Source organism: Copadichromis virginalis, linkage group LG16 (assembly GCF_057382275.1).
Source record: "Copadichromis virginalis isolate Kocher_CV1m ecotype Utaka linkage group LG16, C_Virginalis_male_GT1.1, whole genome shotgun sequence".
NCBI lineage: Eukaryota > Metazoa > Chordata > Actinopteri > Cichliformes > Cichlidae > Copadichromis > Copadichromis virginalis.
The window spans coordinates 23,600,338-23,620,433 of NC_140633.1; the positions used below are offsets into that span (position 1 = coordinate 23,600,338).

Sequence of the window (20,096 nt, forward strand, 5' to 3'; positions counted from 1 at the left end):
CTTTTCCTTTTTTCTTCTTTTCTTTTTTTTTTGGTGCCTCGGTACGGGAGCCGAGTGGGGACCGGCTGGTAACGCAGCGGCCGCGGGTCTCCACCCGAGAGTATGGCAGCTGGAATCGCACTGGAGAGCGGGGGAGAAGCGGAGACATGTCAGAGATGGTGAAACAGAAACAAAGAGACGCAAGTTCTTTAACTGAAAGTCAGGGCACTTTAATTTGGGAGAGTTTCTCTAAGGCGGTCTACAGCTTAAAAAATCGTGCCTGCAGTTCATTCCGAGGCTAAGCCAGCGTTTTCCCAGCGTCCTCGATGGAGCAAGTTTGTTTTTTTATGAAGTACAGAGAGGGGTGAGCTAAGCAGATGAACACCCGCACGTTCAACATCATCGGGCGAGCTTCTTTTTCTCCCTTTGCGCATTTTTCGGACACTTTCAGTCCTCGGATGCTCGTATAACTGTCAGTGTCTGGCCTGCATGGGGGGAATATCTACAATGAAATCCATCTTGAGGTGCCGAGTCTTTGTGCTCTGCCATAGCTGAGCAGCAGCGAACAAGACTGTGTTATTGACAGCCCGTTCAGAATGGGACACGAATGGTGAGCGTGATTCGCACTGGAGCATTTTGCGTTGATTTCAATGACGCGCGGAGATTGATACCTTACGACTTGATTTAAATCCCACGATGCGCGAGTATAAAGTGGTGGTCCTGGGCAGCGGTGGGGTCGGGAAATCCGCCCTCACTGTGCAGTTTGTGACCGGGACGTTCATTGAAAAGTACGACCCCACCATAGAGGATTTTTACCGCAAGGAGATCGAGGTGGACTCCTCGCCCTCGGTGCTGGAGATCCTTGACACCGCTGGGACCGAACAGTTCGCCTCAATGCGCGACCTGTACATCAAAAACGGTCAAGGATTCATATTGGTCTACAGCCTTGTCAACCAGCAAAGCTTCCAGGACATAAAGCCGATGAGGGATCAGATCATAAGAGTGAAAAGGTTGGTGAAATCATGTGCTGGGGAAAAAAAGAGTAATTTCCATAATTAAGTGTGGCTGTTGGGGGTTGTTTTTCACAAATATATGCTGGACTCATGGGCCCTGTAGTTTCAGGATAGATCTCGGCCTGCTTGGAGATGTTATGCATCTTTAAGGCAGCAACACTCCATGCCTATTATGGTATTCCAGGTCTCACCCCTATTTCTTGCCCCCATGCCTCTGACCCAGCATATTAAGTTCCTGCAGACGTTCTAATGTCTCACTTAAGTGTTTACTAACAGGACAACAGTGCTGATCCTTCCTACCCCTCAGCTCTGCGAAGACACGTCTGTCTTCCTGTCAGAGCAAAACAAAATAGTGTCAGTGATCTGCCAAGCTGCTGTCTAGTGCCGCTCGGTGTCCACTGGATGCTGCAACCTTTGCGAGACACCCAACCGGGAATACTCAGGATTCAGTGCAAGAGAGGCTCTGCAGAGAGCTTTCAAGAAAGAGTGGCTGAAAAAAACAAAAAAAGCTGCGGGACTGTTGAAAGCACAGATCTGCAGAGGAGTCACCGTGTTTTTAATTAAGAAGCTGCACAAGCTGTTTAGGAAGAGCAGCACAATGGAAAGCCTGATGTCTCAGAGCTGCTGCACAGATGATCCAGATATGAGGTCACCACAGTGAGCTGCTGATTGATACATGGGAGAGGTTAGCTGAGGCTGCGTGGAGCTGTCATGTTATTGGTGTTCCTTTGCTCTAGGCCAATGTACTGTGCAGATACACTGTACTGTATGCTCTATGCTCACCTGCTGACATAGCATGAGATTATAAAACTCATCCAGATCAGATTGGTTAATGTCCTGTATTTGTTAGCTCCGCTTCGGCGTTCCAGTGTGCAGGCACTGTGCGCTGGGCTGCGACTGTGTGGGTTCATCAGTCACTGTAGTTGTCAATGGATTTGTTACAGTTAGTTCAGAGAGTCAAATAGGCTCCGGAGAGAATAAGAAGAACCCTACTGAAATCAACTTATAGTTAATACCATTTAATAATCTTGTTATTTACTATATGCTGTAGTTGGATAAGGTTTTTGTCCCTCCCTTGTCACAGTTCTTCCACTCTTCCACCTCAAAATGAAATATAATCATGCTGTGGATGTTTATTTTTATAGGTTGTCTTTAGTTTTTGTCACTTAATTGGATTTAGACCCTTTTTTTGTCAAATGCACCTTCTAAACAATCCTATTATTATGTGGCTCCCGATGAAAGAATGAGGTCAACATGTTTCTCCCATGCGAATTGAGTACGAGTAGAGGTATGTTGAGTCTGCTGCGCGAGCGTGTGTCGTCCTGTATGTAAATGGTGTGCGCGTGCGCTCACGGGGCAGATGCAGCCAGGCTTTTGTGTTTTCACACTGAGTCTGGTGCCGTTGTCTGATATGACAGCAGAATTTATTTTCCGTAGCAGAAAGATCGCGCTCCACAACACTACTCCCACACAGCAGTTAATTTGGTGCTGGGCTTCATGGGGAGTTAGACATCTAAAACTTAGGATTGTGCTTTTTTTTTTCTTTAAAAATGTCATATTCAATGCGATTATTAAGCTGTGACCTACATTTTGTATGCACTCCTGCTTTCAGAAAGTTGGCTCTGAATGGCAAGCGCGCACATTTCCTTCGGTTATTCAGACTTTTTCTAACATCAGCAGAAATCGACCTTGTTTGCTACTAACCTTGCAACGAGAAACATTTCATTTAAGACCCCGAAAGGCTTGCTTTTACTGTGCTCCCTGCTCCTCACCCATTCCGGCAGGATTAATAACAGCTTCTAATGACTGCAGCTGCATAAGGTGACTTCTTTGTTCCTGAAAAGTGTTGGAATATCTTGTAAATATTAAACAGCGCTCATTCTGTGCTGCTACATCAGTACAAAGACTGGTGACCAGATTGCACACAGGTAAGAAATCCAAATTCAGTGCATCCTGTGCCTGTTGCATAGTTTGTCCATCAGAGGACACGCGGCAACTTCACTGTTGGCAAAATACGTGTCACAGAAGGCAATGAAGAAGTTACAGTTTATGCTCATAAAGACATTTCATCATTAAGACATTTTTGAATTGCTCGTTTGCTTTCCTGACTGCAAGGAGACATGCTTTTGTTCACCTAAGACCCACAGCTAAAATGCAACACGTTCGGGCATGTTCTGTCGAAAGGCATTGTGGGAAATGCTGTAAATGACTACTGGCAGTAGGAAAAACAAAGTAAAGACATGACTATTATCATGTAGATTGATGAGGTAACTTACTGGTAACATTAGAGAGGAAAAGGGTGTGATTATCCTTTTAAAACACCCGAGTGAAGCACTCACAGGTTTCTCAGGCAAATCCTGTCAGCAACTGTGTGAACAGCATTGGCGTTGTTTTTGTTTTCCCTCTCTGTCGCTCCTCACTAACAAAACACTGATGACCGGTCACGACCGTATCGCCCGTCGCTCAGGTCAGAGGCGCTGCTGCGTGTCGCTCTCACTCTGAACCCTGTCAGCTTCTATCAGTGCCCGCTGATAGCAGCACAGGCAGGCGTTAGCACAGGGGCCCTGGGTGGACATGATTACACCCTGGCCTGCCTGTGCTCACTGGGGACCTCGTCGCTCCACACTTCAGCTGCAGTTAGCTATATACCAGGGATGTGTTGTGATTGGTGACTTCAGAGAGTAGAAATACAAGTACCGTGTGAGGGTAGTGAGGAAGAAAGTGGTGAAACAGGATAGCATAATAAACCCTGCTGTTGGCACTGCAGTGGTTGTTGCTGTTGCTGGGCCCTCTGCACATTTATTCATTTTTTACATTTTTTAAGTTTTCAAGTACTGCAGTTCTGAACTTTTCTCGATGTCACCTGACGGAGGTTCCTGCGAGAATGTAAATCGAGCAAGCCAGCTCCCAAGGACAAGGTCCATGTGATGTGGTTTTTGTCTATTGTGAAAACTGGGGAAATGAATAAAGCTAAAGGTCAATACTGATTACTTCACAATGGCTTGGCTATAAAAAAAAAGTGTTATGAGTACTTCACCTCCCTGAGAAATTTTGAAACACCAGCAAGTTGTTTCTCATCTGTTTTAAAAGTCACAACTTCAAAAAGGATCAGACTAGTTCAGCTGGTGAGACATTAACTCACCTCATAAAGCAAGTAAAGTTTTTGCAGCGCTACCAGTATGCAGTCATTTATTCTGTTGTATCGCAGCGTGACGGTTCCGGGTTAAATCTCCTGGCTGGCTGAGCTCCTTTCTGTTGTGGAGTTTCCATGTTCCCTCTGCGTCTGTGCAGGTTCTCTCCGGGTATGCCAGCTTTCCTCCACAGTCCAAAGAAGTGCATTTTAGATTCATTTGTGATTCCAAATTAGCTGTACCATAGGTGTAGATGTAAGCACGAATGATTGTCTGTCTCTGTGCGTTAGGTCTGTGATGGATTGATAATCTATCCAAGGTGTACTCCATCTCTTGCCCAAGGACAGCTGCAGTAGGCTCCAGCACCCCCACGAACCTGAACTGGATAAGCAGTTGAGAAAATGGATGTATGGATAGATAGTGTGGTAGTGTTGCCAATAGATTAGATATCCCACACAGATAGTCCGCTGTCATTAGTTGTTACATTGTAAGCCATATGTCACTAAACATCCACTGTTCCATCAGGAGTCGAGTCAAACTATCACTGCACCAAAAATACAGATCCTTTAGGGGGGGAAAAAACTCATTAGCCCATGCATAACTCATACATCAAAATATAGACAATTTTCAGTCTTTGAGATACAGTACTGCAATATTTGGTTACAGATGTAAAAGTAAATAGTAAAGTAAAGTAAACCGAAATTTTTTTTAAATCAACACAAATTTGCATGCAATAACTTTCTTAATACTGTGTGATTGTTCAGAGAAATGCAAAAATGTAATAATAATATGCTCTTAATATATATATATATATATTTTTTACATGCATAACAGTGAAGGGACCTAGCTTGTTAACAAGACCATAACATGCTAATTATAAAGTTTTTAACACTGGTTTTACATATTTTAAATAAGCTATGTTTGCGGTCAGTGAATGCCCAACTGGATCATTTGTATGTAACCTGATTTGTGTTTATCTTTTATTTTCTCAAAACAATCCCACTTTTCTGGATTTCATTTTATATTGATGCCCACATAGAGCCCACTGTGATCTTAAGTGGGCCAGACCAGTGAAACTCCCCTTTATCAGTGTAAGTGTAAGAAGTGCCATTTCAGAACTGTGTCTCAGTTTTTCTACGTGAAAGAAATGCTGTGGAGGAAAATGAAAGAAATCGGTCAGCGTGACTTAAATTGCCATAAATAAATGAAAGCTATATAAAAGTTCTAGTAGATCATTGCCCAGACTGTCCATAATTATAAAGTAGAAAGGTTTTGTTAATTCACAAAAAGCTTCTTTTTTTAACTGTGGAAGCATTGTAACAAACAAACAAAAACAAACTATTTCTACAGACCATAGTGGAAAAAGAAGAACTTTTTTGTCGTTTAACTGTTTATCTGTTACTTAATTCCTTTGGTGTAGTATTAATGGTGATGGGGGAGCTCTTTATCAATAGGATAGGCTGTAAAATCATTAAAATACACTTTAAATTCCAAAATCTATGTCCTCCTTCACTTCTTGTCTAATGACCTGGATTGGAGGCTTTACCGGGCTGATTCTGGTCCCCAAGCCTTATGTTTGACAACCCTGTTGTAGAGTGTGAGACTTTATGTAAGTTTTTTTTTCCTGCAACAAACCTCAAGTGTCCACGAAATCAGACCCTCTATTTCAATTAATGTTTAGCGGACTAATTGTCAGGCAGGCCTACTTGCTAAATTAAGAAATGTGACAAACCTTTGCATCTTACCACTGCCACTGTGAGTTAAGGTGGAATGCCAGCTGAGCAATTAATTTAAAGCACCATTGTGTCTAAGCCTCAGAGCCCGGGGAAGTGCATGAGAAGTGCATGTTAGCAGAGCAGAGAAACAAAGAACAAAAAAGTATTAAATATGATCCAAAGTAGTGATCAGTCATTTCTGATGTACACTGCTTTTTTCAGATTATTCCAGGTTTGTGGCTTGTTAAGGGAGCAGGACAAGTAAACAGCTTGGGAGTCAGCAGCGCAAAACTGAGCCAGGAAACATAAAAGCTATTATATTGCACACTCTGTTTAGATGGTATTCTGGTAATTAATTACACTGTTCAGCTGTTGCAGAACTCCTGACGTGTGTTCATTCTCCGATCTTTTGTTACATTGTACCTTAGCAAGAGTTTCAGTGATTTTTTTGGTTATTTACCAAGTTTTACTGCGATTATTGTAACAAATCTCCATAAAAATCCCTTAAGAGCTGAAGTTGGAAACTAATAATCTCCTTTATGCATCCTAATTGTTCTTTTATTGTGAAGTATGCCGTCAAACTGAATTTTTTTCTGGTGGTCCAGTGAGATTTCTGACTAACTGTTTCAACTTTTTTTCAATCATGAGGTTGATACTGACAGTATGATAAAAGGGAAATATCGTCCTTTACAGATATGAAAGCATAAGGGCCGTATTTTCCGGTTAGAACTTTTCAATGAATTATTCAAAGCGTATTACTGACCGACTGTTCAACCCGGACAAATTTCTACTAAAATGGTACTTGCATTTTAGATGTTTGGCCGTGTACTTCATAAGAGAAGTAATTTGTGTCAGACAGCATAATCACCCACAGAGACCTGCTAGTGTGCCAGAGTATTGCTGTGATAAATCAGATCCAAGGAAATCTGTACAGTCTGTCAAGTTCAGTACTCATTTATCTTGTCCATTTTGGCACTTCTTGGCCAGTGTGTTTATCATCAGTAAACGGGGTCGATTTTTGAAGGCTTTGGGAAGCAAATAATGAATTCTCATAACCATCCCAAACAGAATTAAAGTGTTTTACTTGTCATATATTATTGCTTGTTTTAAAGGGAAAATCTTTGCATTCTTGCCGTGGGTCAAAGAAGCCATTCCTGATTAAATCTTTCGGTGCCCTAATGTGGCAAAAAGAGGAGCTTTGTGCTGCCTTCTGACTCAGCTCAATTCTCTCCCCTGGCTAAACTGAAGACCCTCTACAAAAATGCTATTCGCAGGGAAGGGGTGCCCAGCACACAGCCTTTCCTGCCTGCTGCTGCCCCGAGTCATAACCAGTGGCTCTTGGGCAGCCGGTTTCTACCGTCTGTCAGCAAGGCCTGTGTGAGTTGATCTGCATCATGCATTATTGATAAGCTGTGTCTGAGCAAGCTTGAATTGATGTTTGCAGTCTGAGTGTTCCACTGCCTCTGGCATCAGGCTCACAAGCCGAAGGCTAAAGAGCGACATGTTGTTTGTGCTGTTTGTGTCACAGCAAAAACGAATCCCGCTCAGTAATTCGTTTGGCCTGTGTTTTCTGCAACAGTCGAGCCTTACTTTCTTGTATCAGCCACCAGTGGTTGGCCGACAACCTTAACGCCGAGTCTCTGTGAGCCTTAGCCCCATGGCAGCCTCTGTCTCACACCTCCTTGGACTGCCGCTTTTCTTCTCTGTTATTATGACTATATATAGACCCTTTCTTCTTTGGGTCCAGATGCCTTTGTGCTGTGTTCCTGTAATGATGAGCCCCAAACGAGCTGCATAAGTTGCAAACAGCTGACCAAAAAAAGCATGTGGCACACTCACACACAGTTTAATGTGATTTTAAGATACTTCTGCTGTTTGGGACAACAAAAATAATGAAGTTAGGGGTTTTTTTGTTTGTTTTTTTTACTAGATGTTTTACACTTTAGCACTTTTTTAACATAGCAAGTGATCGTCAGTTTAGCAAAATAGGGATTACCAGGGTTGATATTATTGCACTGTGAAAAAGAGCCATTGCACAAGCCACTGTTGTGCAATGTGCTTTATCTTTGTAACGCACAAATCTTGTTAAATCAAGCTAAAACTGAGGTTTCTCTTCTAATTTACAAACAGTATAAAAACCTCAGCAAGAGTTTAGCTGTCACCTGAGAAAGCAGCATGCCAAAAACAAAAGGAATCAGTTTGGACACACAAAGGAGGAGATGGGTGCACAAAAGTTTTCACTGGAGTGAGAAGTATCATCAGGAAATTCAAAGACAGTCACACAGCAAAGAAAAAGCATGGCAAGAGGTAGAAGTTAAAGATTTCAAAGAAGCTGGAAAGAAAACTAGTGAGAGACCCCAGAACAGCCAAGAGTGAATCTTAGCCAAGTCGAGATCTGTCTTACATACAATCACTCGAACTTTGAAGGGACTTTGAAGTTGCAGAGCAAGAGAAAGTCCACTCGTGCAGAGGAGACACTTTGAGCTCTTTGGCCACAGAGACTCTGCTTATGTTTGGAGAAAGAAGGCAGAGGCATACAACCCAGAGTACACCATCCCTACTGTGAAACACATAAGTATTATGGTGTGGGAATGCTTTAGTTCAGCTGGAACTGGGAATCTCGTCAGGGTGGAAGAAAACTCCAACTAGTCAGCAGCAAAATTGGGTCCGGGTCATCGCTTTGTCTTCCAACACAACAATAACCCAACATATGTAGCTCCTGGTGAAGAACTACCTTAAGAAGACCAACGTGAACATTTCTGACTTAAAATGTGTGGAGTAAGCTGAAGAGTAAGGTCCATGCCAGGGTCCGTGTACATGTAGCTTCACTTCTTCATTGTTTCACTTCATTCCACTGCTTCAAAAAAATTAAAGGAACACGTTACTATTTAAATTTGAGGATTGATGTGAGTTGACTAATAACTGGTGAGTTGAAAATCTGTTCGATAAAATTCTAAAAACCAACACATGTGAAATAACAGAAAAACGTGCCTTCTTTGTTGCGATAATATGACTTTTTTCGCTTCTACTTTAACCGTACCACTGTTGTCCATGGAAACAACATCAACATAAGGTTTTCTATTGCGTAGGTTTTGCTCTCCTGAACTGAACTGAAACCAGTTTTGTACTGTGGAATAACCTCAGTGTTTCTGTCATATTTGCTGGGTTTGTGCAAACAGTTTAGAGCAGAAAAGCGAGAGCTTGTGTGAAACAGCATCTGATGGTACAAGATACATACCTCTTTGAGTGATTTAGAGTGGGAGACAAACAACAGCTGAATGGAGGACCTACCAAAATGGCATCATTAGCCCAACTAAACACAGAGGCCCTTTTAAATGGATGCAGCTGTAAAAGTAAAGATTTTGCCTTTCAATCTGCCCACCCACAGCTATGCTTAGTGTTTGGGGGGTTTTCAGTGAAGGTGGGAAAGGGAATTTAAGGTTCAAGGCTAAATATAACCTACCACCAACTAGATCCAAAGAAGTTTTCAGAAAAATCACAGCCTTGCTGTTTTTACTGACACCAGGAATGCAGCGAATGAGAACTTAGGCACGACATGCTGAATGTTAAAGTTGAGAAGCATAACATGTTGTTTCTCATTCAGTTTGCCTGCCTAGCTCAACACTTTTGGTCACACACCGACCGACCGACCTCAGAGATTGTCTCTTAAATTCAGGTAGCTCCTCTCGGCTCATCCTGGGAACAGAACGGGATAGTTGAGATTAAAGTTCGCTGGATAATGTATTCATGGGTAGATCAAAGTCGGCTAGTTTAAGCTTATTTAACGCTGAAACCTGCAGCCCCCCTTACCTCTGAGAAACGCTCTGGCTGCTCAGCCTGGAAAGGCTTCACAGTAGTCTCCAGACTCCCCGTCTTTTCAACAGTAGCCAGTTCCTTCTTTACCAGTTTATTATAACAAACAAGGATGAGGATGATATTAATTTTGGTGAATAACTTAAAGGCATCTATAATTCACAGAGCGAGTGCAGAATTTGAAAATCCTAATGGTGCTGACAGGTGCTCGGGTTAAATTTGACTGTGCTGTGAAGTGTGAAGTGAACACAGACGTTTAAACTTGGTTCAAACGACAGGTCCGACAGATGGAAAGCGCCCCCTCGGTCGTTTTGCATACTGATAAGCATGAAAGAAATAGCAACCTGTTGTTTAAAGGATGCGAACACGCATGATCTGCTATCTCTCTGATGTTTTTGAGCTTTGTTATCTCCTCTGATGTGTACAAAGTGCCTCAGAAGCCCGCCATGTTCCCCAATATCAAAACTGATGTAGTGATCATATTGGTGGAAATGCATCTCAGCTGCTTCTTTTTAAGTAATTATAGAGCAGCCTATTTATTTTAACCGACCGCATCCTCTGGCTGTCCTCAAAGTAGTCCAGTTCCACAGTGACATTTTGTGCTTTAGCTACGTGCCAAGGAGTTCAGAGCTCAAAGGATTATGGCCACTTCCTGCCCTCAGGGGTGACAGCTATAGTACCCGTTTCCTCTGCTGTACTGGGTCAGGCTTTACACTTAGTGTTTAGATGAAGCAGGTGACGCTCTGGTTCTTGATCTGAAAAAAGCTTCCTCCCACACTCAGAGTCCACTCGTATGCTAAAGTGGAAACACTTTCATCTTAATCCTTCTTGCGACCTTTCAGTCAGAACGAGCCCACCTCTTTCACCCAGCTGAGCTTTTCAAAAATAACCACCGAGATCCTTTTTGTCAAAGATCCAGGCTTGTTTTGTTAGAGAGATTGGAAAAGATAAAAGATGGAAAGATGTCAAAAAGGGATTAAACAGAGGCTGAGAATTGATGTTAATTTAATGGTCACGTGAGTGGATAATGTAGCAAATGCAAAACTGGTATATTAAGAAAGAATTATGCTGCTGATAACAGTAACAGCTTTTTGGGTGAAACCACCAACTTCCAGTATAATAAACTGGAGAAACTGAATAGAGGCTGTCGTTGTTATGGAAAAAATAACCTTTTCTCTTAGGTTTCAATCACTCCAGCCATGCGTGCATGTTAGTTCACGTGAGTTCAGCAAGCTCAAACAGTGGCCATGATGTAAAGTCCACATAGGCTTTTTAGATTGATTTTTAGGTTGAATCTTCTGTTGATAGTGGTGATAATCATCATAAATATTTTGCTAGAGGTGCTGACTCAGTGGTTAGCATTTTCACATTTGCCCAATGATAATTCAGTAACCCAGTAAAGATGCTTTCTTACCTATTGCCTATTGCTTCCAGCCTCTTTTTAAGAGGCTATTATACTTTTTTTTCTTATTGTCTATCATACTTGTACTGTTAAAATAGTGGATGCACTTATTAAACAAGGCCAAAGATTCAAATAATGATATCGGTGTCTGCCCTGGAAATCAATGTGAGCCAAGAGCTTTGGCTTCAGATGCTCGGTTAGAGATAGTAGAGGTGGGTTTTTTTTCTATTCTTTGCTCTGTATGTTGTGACTGGCCATCTCAGCCCCACCCACCTGTTCTTCAAACCTTCTGTTTGCATGGGACAGCCAATCAGGAGAGGTCAACTGTAAGGAAAAAGTGTTTGGAACAGTTTGTTCTAGATACACGATGAACTGAGGGGCTGCACTAATGCCCACTATCAGATAAATAAAGATGATCCTAAATTCCATTATGCAAACCTACTTTAGTAGAATAAAAATATGGAGCTTGAAATAAATGTGTCAGATCTCCTTTAAATAATTATGATTTTTGTAAGTGCAACAGATGAAGGTTTTAGTCACTGTGCGCTTTTTTTTTCTTATTTAGAATTTGCTAAAACCAAGTTCTGAAAGGGGAATTGCCTTTCTTTTCACTTTTATGGGAAAAACATAATAAAATAAAAAGCTCTGATTTGCCACACATGCAGCAGTTGCTTTTTCTGTGTGTCTGACAAACTGACGTCGGTCTGTGTGTGCTTTCAGGTACGAAAAGGTTCCCGTTATCTTGGTGGGGAACAAGGTGGACTTGGAAAGCGAGAGGGAGGTATCATCCAGCGAAGGTCAGGCTCTAGCCGAGGAGTGGGGCTGCCCGTTCATGGAGACCTCGGCTAAGAGCAAAACTATGGTAGACGAACTGTTCGCCGAGATCGTTCGGCAGATGGACTACGCCGCTCAGCCAGACAAGGACGACCCCTGCTGCTCCTCTTGCAATATACAATAGCCCTGGGGAGGGGGGGGGGGGGGTACCAGGAACAGACCAGGCAAAAAGTCCACTTAGAGGGAACTTGTTTGACTTGCAGTGGACAGATACACACTTAGACACACACATGCACATGCCGATTAAACTGAAGATGAAAATCACAGTTGAGCGCAATGGATACCAAGTGAGTGGAGCATAACATTTGCAGTGACACGATTAATAAGAATAATAACACGTGAGTAATGCGTACATTTTGAATGAAAATTGCCAGGAATTTGCCGCAAAGGTAACTGACAAATGACAAACAGAACATGCCCTCGCCTTATTTTACACTTTTTTGTTTGTTTGTTGTTTAAGTTATTCCGTTATGAGGAAGCAAATATTGTCAGCAAAGAATAACAGATCGGGATCTTTATTCATTACAGCTTCCTAAACAATCTGCTAGAAATAACTGTTGTTATTGCAGTTTTCAGACACACCACTGAGACGCATTTCCTGTTACCATGACTCTGTTGCAAGTAGCTGCTGAACACACATGACAGATTTCTGAAGAAGCATTTGATTTCCATTATGTACAATGTTGCTCCCAGTTTAATTCGAGCAGAGGTTGGCGGAGGGTTTTTTTTCTACTCATCACAGGGCTGAATCAAAGAGGTTCCCTGAAAGCGCCTCAATGTTCTTAGTTTTATTTTTTCTGCTGTTCAAAAAAAAAAAAAGGAATGGAGAGAAAAAGGATAAGTCGGTGTCTTTCTTTAAAAAAACAAAAACAAAAAAACAACGGTGCAATCATCTCTTTCCTATTTTCTCACTTTGAGATATGATAGTAAGCATAGCGGAGTCTTTCACATATCGTGTGATGTTTTGTTTTCCTCTCCGGGAGACTCTGACAGCAGATTGCTGAGTAGTAATATAAGTAACCGCTTCATCCTGACGGGACAAAGAGCGATTTCAGTGTTTGAATATCTCCGCAGACCGTCTCTCCAAACTCTTTTCAGGAATGGGTGACATTTAAAGTGAAGATGCCAACATTTGTCATACTTTTTTTTTCTTTTTGTCCTCTGGTATCAATATGAAATGTGGCGCTCCACAGTTTCGACATCCTGATGCCATCCTTCATGTGCTCAGAGTATTCAAATTCATAGTAACAAATAGCACCGACGGAGGCGGCGGTGATAATAAGAATAATAAATGGTAGTGTAAATATTTTGTATGGAAAAAGTGCCAGCTCCTATGAAGACACTGACTCAACACATGTGGAACTGTCAACTGTATGCATGGCTAGTGAACAAAAAAAAGGACTCTTATTGTCTGAGATTACTGTAGGCTGTGGAGAAAAAAAACGTGCAAATCAAACACATACATGTCTGGATCTGGACACTGTCTCAACTGTACATCTATGTTGCCACGGGAAGCAGACTTTCCCCGTGTGACCATTTTCATTGTTGATTTTATATTTTTTTATGTGGCCATTTACTCTTTATCCCTCTCTGAATGGTGACACTGTTACATTTGACACCTAAACAATAAAAGTGCGTTCAACACTATCAGTGCGACTGGCGAGCTTCAGTGAAATTAACTGAATGGGAGGAAAAATGTGGCTTATATTTTAATCTCTTCTTCTTCTTTTTTTTACAAATCAACAATTTGTAGTTTTCTGTTCAGCTGTGAGACAACTATTCTAATTGTATATATGATATCCAATTTGGATATACAGTGTCATTGTTTATTTGTTTATATCATCATCAGTTTTAAAACTTTGCCTGGCATGATGAAAATTTGTCACATGCACTACTATTTTTCCTTCACCAGTGTTAGCCGAGCACAGTACTGAGAAAACTATTGCTGAAGATTAACTTGCATTTGCTTTGCCTGTGTCCAATCAGGCTTTCAGACTTCCTCAAGTCTGAAAGCTGCGTCTTCCTGTTGAAAGTTTTGTACTGTTTTTAATTCATATTCATTATTTTATTTATTGTCTATGTTTTACACGTATACAGCCTGACTCCCTGGTAATTTGACCAATCGTAGCTTTGAATGTGTAGGGAAGCAGATTAAGAAGCTGACTGGTTGATTGGTGTGTCACTGTAGGTCATCTGGTTAAGCAGGCAGTCCATATGCCAAAGGCTAATGCTGCGGCCTGAGTCTGGCCGTGGCTTGCGTGTCATTCCCCTGCACTCTTTCATTTCTTTCTTGTCAACGCTATCTGGCCTAATAAAGGTTAAAAGCAAAGGGACAGGGGTGATGACTATATCCAAAATCACATTATTCTGTACTAATACAATAAGGAGTAGATAAAGCTTTATTTTGACTCATTTTGAGTCATATTGAGAGGTGTAGAGTTGCTCAGGCTGATCTGTGGAAACAAAAACCGCCTTAAAAACAGCCACATAAAAAACCACCAAAGCAAAGGTAAGTGAAATGACCCAAAACAACCTGTAAGAGATCCAAACAATTCAGTGTTCTTATATGTGGAGTTTGGGTGCATTAAAATATCTGTGTTCGGGGTTTCGTTGGATCTCTACTCCAGTCTTGTCAGGAGGAGAAACTGTTGACTCCCACCTGCAGGACTCAAAGATAATTGCAAAGCGTCGTCTCGTTAGTCCAGCAGCACATTGTTCTTACCAGATTGCAAAAAGGATCCAAAATCATTTGCTGTGATTTTGAATCGAACTCATGCAATGTGTGTGGTTTCTGGATTCACTGGGACAGTCAGGGTGGGGTTTTTTTTACAGTCCAGGCTGGTCTGAATATGCCAGTACATGTTCTTACTGTTTGTGAAGGCACTGATCCTTCTGTTATTTAATTTTGTGCCATACGCACTCTTCAGCATCTGTGTGGAACACAACTGAGTGCTACTACTTTGTTCATGTTCTTAATTGGATTTCTTTTTCTCCAGATAATAGTTTTTTTTGTAGCAACAGTGAGTCAAAACGCCTCAATCCCCAAAAAATTAAAAAAGAATGACTTCCCTCTGCATTGCATTGGCACAGAGAGAGGAAGAAATAGACTATAATTTATCATGAATTATTACAAAATATTAACATTTAATCCAGCCATTTTTTTAACCTCTTTTAGGTTCATGGGCAGGCTGGATCCTCTGCCGGCTCCCAGCTGACACTGTGTGAGAGGCCTGGTTTTCCTGTACATCCAGTACTTGACAGTCATTTTTGTCTTGAGAGTCATTTAGGTTCACATCCACATCTACAGCCACAATAAAGCATTAACTTAAAACCAAATGGTACTTGTTCAAGTGTTCTTTGAGTAACTAAAATTTCAGTTGCCAAGAGTTCAGATACACATGAGGTAATCCCTCGTGTCAAAGGCAATGCACCAAAAGCTGTATCTGAAGTTATATGGTTTGAGGAGATTGATTTTTTTTTAATGCTGACTCCTTTTTTTTCCCCCCTTAGTTTGCCTCAGTGGGTCTTTGAGATTGTTCTAAATCACTGATGCAGAGTAGAAGTGGCAGTGGGGGGAAACACTAGTTAATAGAGCTGGAGAAGTGAGAGTCAGCATGTCCTCTGAGACGCTTGTCAGCATCCACCTTCAGGCACCTGATGTAAGGACAGTCTCAATCTCTGAGGTGCTTTATCCGCCCTGATGAGACGGTGGGCAGAGGGCTGAAGGACCTGAAGATGATAGGTCTCAGTGGGGTTCATTAGGAAGCAGTATCCCTGTTCAGCAGCAGCCTTTGTGTTTGTGGAAACATTTAGTTAAATGAGGTACAATATCCTTATTGTTCAGTGAAAGAGTTTTAATGAGAATGGATCACCTAATGGCTCGCATGTATCAGCCTAATAGCTGTGGTGCAGTGTTGCCTCATGAACTGTGTTGTGTTTTTTAAATTATCTTTGTGCACTCCCTTTGCCCTTTCCCTCAACTCCTTGCAGAGCTGGAGCTAGAATAACTTTCAAGGAATTTGCGGCAGCGTCGTGGGATGCTGAATTCTCAGCGGGAAACGATGTGGAAAATATAAATAAAATCAGCTTGAAAACAACCCCCCCCCTCCCGAGTTTCCCAGTGTAGGTGTATGAATTAAATAGGCGCTGACTCATCGTTACCTGCTCTCAGCTCTGTAAGCCAGGGGCTCAGAGGCACAGACATCGCAGCTGTGACACAGCACGCTGTGTTTGTTCCAGCTGAGATCCTCTACATCAGTATGTCAAATGTCAAGAGGAAGAAGAGGGGGCTGAATGAGTCACTCCACCACCAACGCCATCCCCACCTCCCGCAAGGGTGCAGCAGGATATCTGTGTGGGATACAGCAGCAGTACATGGCAAAAAAAGGCCACGTGGTGCTGCTTCAGCCTCTTTGACTCCAGGCCACGCTAAGTTCAGGAGCAGAAGGAACACCCTGTCTGCCAGCCCAGAGGTTTTGAGGATGAAGGAGATTCCAATGCACACACCACACAAAGGAGCCTTTAAATTGCTTTAATCCTCTCATTGATCAGTGGAGCATTAAAGTCTCAATGTGGTCCAGACCGGGGTTGTAATGTGTGGAAATTAGGCTTTTATGCTTCTGCTGCACAGAACAATTGTTTAGATCAATTGGCTCTGATGTGAAAGTGCCTTTAGGGGAATTGCTCTGTCATGATGTGGATCTGCATGCTGTGCTGTCCTGTTTAAGGTATCATCTCGTGCCTGCCTGGTTTTTTTTTGTTTTTGTTTGTTTGTTTATTTGTTTTTCTAGGATTTTAGACCACTGGATCTGCTCATGACTGAACATGCTGAAAGATTATACGCTGCTTGCTTGCTGCCTCAGCTGGAAGTCACCAGCACTGAAGCTGTTATCAACCTACACTCTGTGTTTCATGCCTTTTTATACTGGAAACAGTGTTGATGTGCAGGAGGGGGAAGAAGGAACAAATAGGCTGAGCTGGGACTGTCAGAGGGCCTAATAACTAGGTGTCATGGCAACCAGATGGCAACACATGAGCTGTCAATTTCACAGTCTAATTTGCCGCTGCAACAGAGGAGAGTGTGTGGGTGATGATCTGTTCAAACAATGAAACATTTCTGTGCTGAGCACATGTGTTCATATTCTGGCTTTTAAATATCAGCCATTAATCAAATCAAGTGTATTTATGTAGCTCATTTTAAAACGGACATATGGGAAAAACAGGTTAAAACATTTTGCATCAAGAATTCTAAAAGTAAAAGTAAAGTAGTAAAAGAAAAAAGGCAAGGAGAAACATAAAAATCCATAATATTAATCAAATCACAACAGCACATGAAACAACACATGTACATATAACAGCAAATCTACACTGTGGATCCCTCTAAAAAAAACTGTAATGGATTTAACACGACTGTGAAGCTGGGTTTAAGAAATAAGTGTTTAAACTTTTTAGAGTGTGTTTAGCACCACCTTGTGCCAGTATAGAACGTGACGTCACGTGGTTGGTTGGTTGCAGCTAACAGACTTCATGAGTTTATGTTAGCTAACAAGTGACAGAACTGATAACTCTGTAAAACAAGCAAACTAAAACTGAAAAGCAGTCTAGGGGAGTCACTTTTGTACTGCCTATGGCTGTAGCAGTGAGTTTTATGGTTAAAAAAATAAATAAAAAACAGGACATACTGTCCACTTTCACGCTCTCTTTAGCACTAAGTGGTTTTTCATTGTTAGCTAGCCGCACTGCAATGGAAAAATCCACCTGTTAGCCGTAATGCTAGGGTTTGTAAATGAGGACTATGCTTCAGTCAGGTGCACCTGTGGTTCACCCGGCCGACAAGCTGGAGTCTACGCAGATTTTTCATTTTCATACTTACTAGGTCAAACTAATCCCAAACAGCTAGGAGGAAGTTTAAGACTGGATGCATTTTTCATGTTGTTCTCATGCAGATAAATACATTTCTGACTGATGGGATGTCTGCAAAAGCTTTGGAACTAATCACAAATTACCCAGTGCAACTATTGCAACAGAAAGGCCCTGACTGGGTAGTAGGAGAGAAACCTGGCATTATAAGATATTGTGGTCATGAACCAGGAGATGGTGAGGATTTGTAGACCAATGATCAGGGACACCTCTGAGTGAAGTCTAGTTGGCAGGTAGAGGAATTACCCTGGATGATTATCTTATCTAACTCTAATCTAATTCTATATGTTTGTGTTTTTTTCTCGTCACTCTCCCACAGAGCAAACAGTCACAGCAGATGGCTGTCCTTCCTAAGCTTTATTCGCCGGGAGCTCTTTTTCAAAGAGTTTTTTCTCCCCTTTCTGTCGCCATATGCATGCTCATAGGGGATTCTCTATAGACGTAAATAACAGAAAAGAATACAGATTGTGGTCTTAACAAAGGGGGGTCTTCTATTTGAGCTCCACATGTTTTTGTGTATGTCTGTTAAGCATACATTTTCTGCCATTATGAATGACTCCCAATGTCCTTAATTGTGCTTTTTCATCTTCAGAAGAGTAATGACCACAAGAGATTAGTCTATTAAGAACACTAAGTGCTAGGAAGTGTGTGAATGTTTCACTACCACCAAATAAGATGTGGGTAATGTTAAAAATGTAAGTAATTTGCGCGTGCACACTTTCTGCTTTTTTCCCGAAATTTTCCAATATTCAGTAAATTTAAATATCAATTACATGGATTTATACAACAGCTGAAGGATTTTGAGTATTTCTAGTTTGCATCAACACACACTCAGCATAAGCACAGCCAAATATAGTATGTAAATTGGACAAAAACAAATTTATGGGCCTGTGGTTAATGTCGGGGACAGACTCTCTCCTGTGTGTTTCAGTGGAGGGGATCATTTATATCTTAATTCACTCAAGTAGAAGTGTAACAGTAATAACATCTGTTTAATCCTGATGCTTTTGCACATTCACGGCAGTAGGAGAAGCATATTTTTAAAAAAAATCTGTCTGTTACCTGTCTTTTCCCTTTTTGTTTCTTCTTTAAATAGAGCATGTGAAGAGGCTCCCTCCTGCTGGTTTCCCTCTCTTCTAGAGGTGGAGAACACAGTAGGAGCTGTGTGTAGAGGAGGAAGTCTTGGATAGTCACTCTCTGAACAAAACAGATTTCCCTCCCTCTGCTTTATCAACTGTAACAACTCCATGTGTCTCTTCAGTACAGAAAAGATCTAAAATGTCTTAATATAAATGTGATTTTTAACACCAAAATATCTTAATATTCAGATTCTGATTGAGATCAAAAGGGTATAACTGCTTTTTCTTTGAATATAATTCACAAAGCATGGAAAATCCTAAAAGAGTAACAACCACAGCTGTTGAAACACACATTTCATGAGGGATTCACTCAATTTCAAATATCATCCAAACAGCGATGATGCCTTACGAGAGCTGCAGGAGGCAAATGTGCACTCTAGATAAAAAAAAAAAGCATACAAGTTGCTGATTTACAAAGATTCCTGCTGTAATTACATGAATCAAGTGGTTGTAATTTTCATGCTGCATATATAATCTGCACAGCCCTGTCACATATGCATCCACAGATACAGAGAGTATTGTTTGTTTGGATTTTTTCTCTTTTTTTAGAACAAAAAATGAAATAAAATAAAAGCAACTGGGACATTTACTACGCTTCAAGCAGCACAGGCAGGTTTATTTTAAGCAGCTGAACAGTAGTTAGTACTCTAGACACAGAAATGTGTGTGTGTGTGTGTGTGTGTGTGTGTGTGTGTGTGTGTGTGTGTGTGTGTGTGTGTGTGTGTGTGTGTGTGTGTGTGTGTGTGTGGAACACTGGCAGTTGGAGAAATGTGAAAGTGTAGCTCTAATGACCTGGTATTTAAAGTCGGTGGGAAATGGTGACAGGAGTATGCTGCACACAGACCAAAATACATCTTCAGGGAAAGATATTGTGTGAAAATGTTTTAGATTTTGAATAGAGCCCTGGGTTACATCATGTCAGCCTACCCTGTTTAATTATGAAATTATTCCACTCTGTACCCCATACTTTACTTTCTTTGTGGGGCTCCACACAAACTGTGCTGGAATAAAGAATAAATAGTACACAGCAGGAATAAGTACCAAACAGGAGAAATATATGCAATCAAGAGAGATATATACAAAACAAGAAAAAGGCACACATTGGAGATCAACTTTCAAAGTGCTTTGAAGTATTGCAAAGAAGAAGAGTT

General features: G+C 41.4%; 1 protein-coding gene across 2 annotated transcripts; it reads left to right on the plus strand.

Annotated features, from left to right (window-relative positions):
• The first annotated feature begins 33 nt into the window (after positions 1–33).
• Positions 34–15,213, plus strand: rap2aa (RAP2A, member of RAS oncogene family a). Of its 2 annotated transcripts, XR_014915491.1 has the most exons (3): positions 34–989; positions 11,774–12,174; positions 15,063–15,213. XR_014915491.1 is itself a non-coding variant. In XM_085433921.1 (2 exons), exons 1-2 carry the CDS (start codon positions 676–678, stop codon positions 12,009–12,011), a joined length of 552 nt encoding a protein of 183 aa, XP_085290047.1. In that variant the 5' UTR covers positions 34–675; the 3' UTR covers positions 12,012–13,534. The 2 variants fall into 2 exon arrangements, 1 of the variants encoding a protein (XP_085290047.1); XM_085433921.1 differs by lacking the exon at positions 15,063–15,213 and having other exon boundaries at positions 11,774–13,534.
• Positions 15,214–20,096: the final 4,883 nt, after the last annotated feature.

Coding starts and splice junctions, on each gene's coding strand:
- rap2aa (XM_085433921.1), top strand. CDS start 676: ATGCGCGAGTATAAAGTGGTGGTCCTGGGCAGCGGTGGGGTCGGGAAA. Junction 990..11,773: donor CAGATCATAAGAGTGAAAAG/GTTGGTGAAATC, acceptor GTGTGCTTTCAG/GTACGAAAAGGTTCCCGTTA.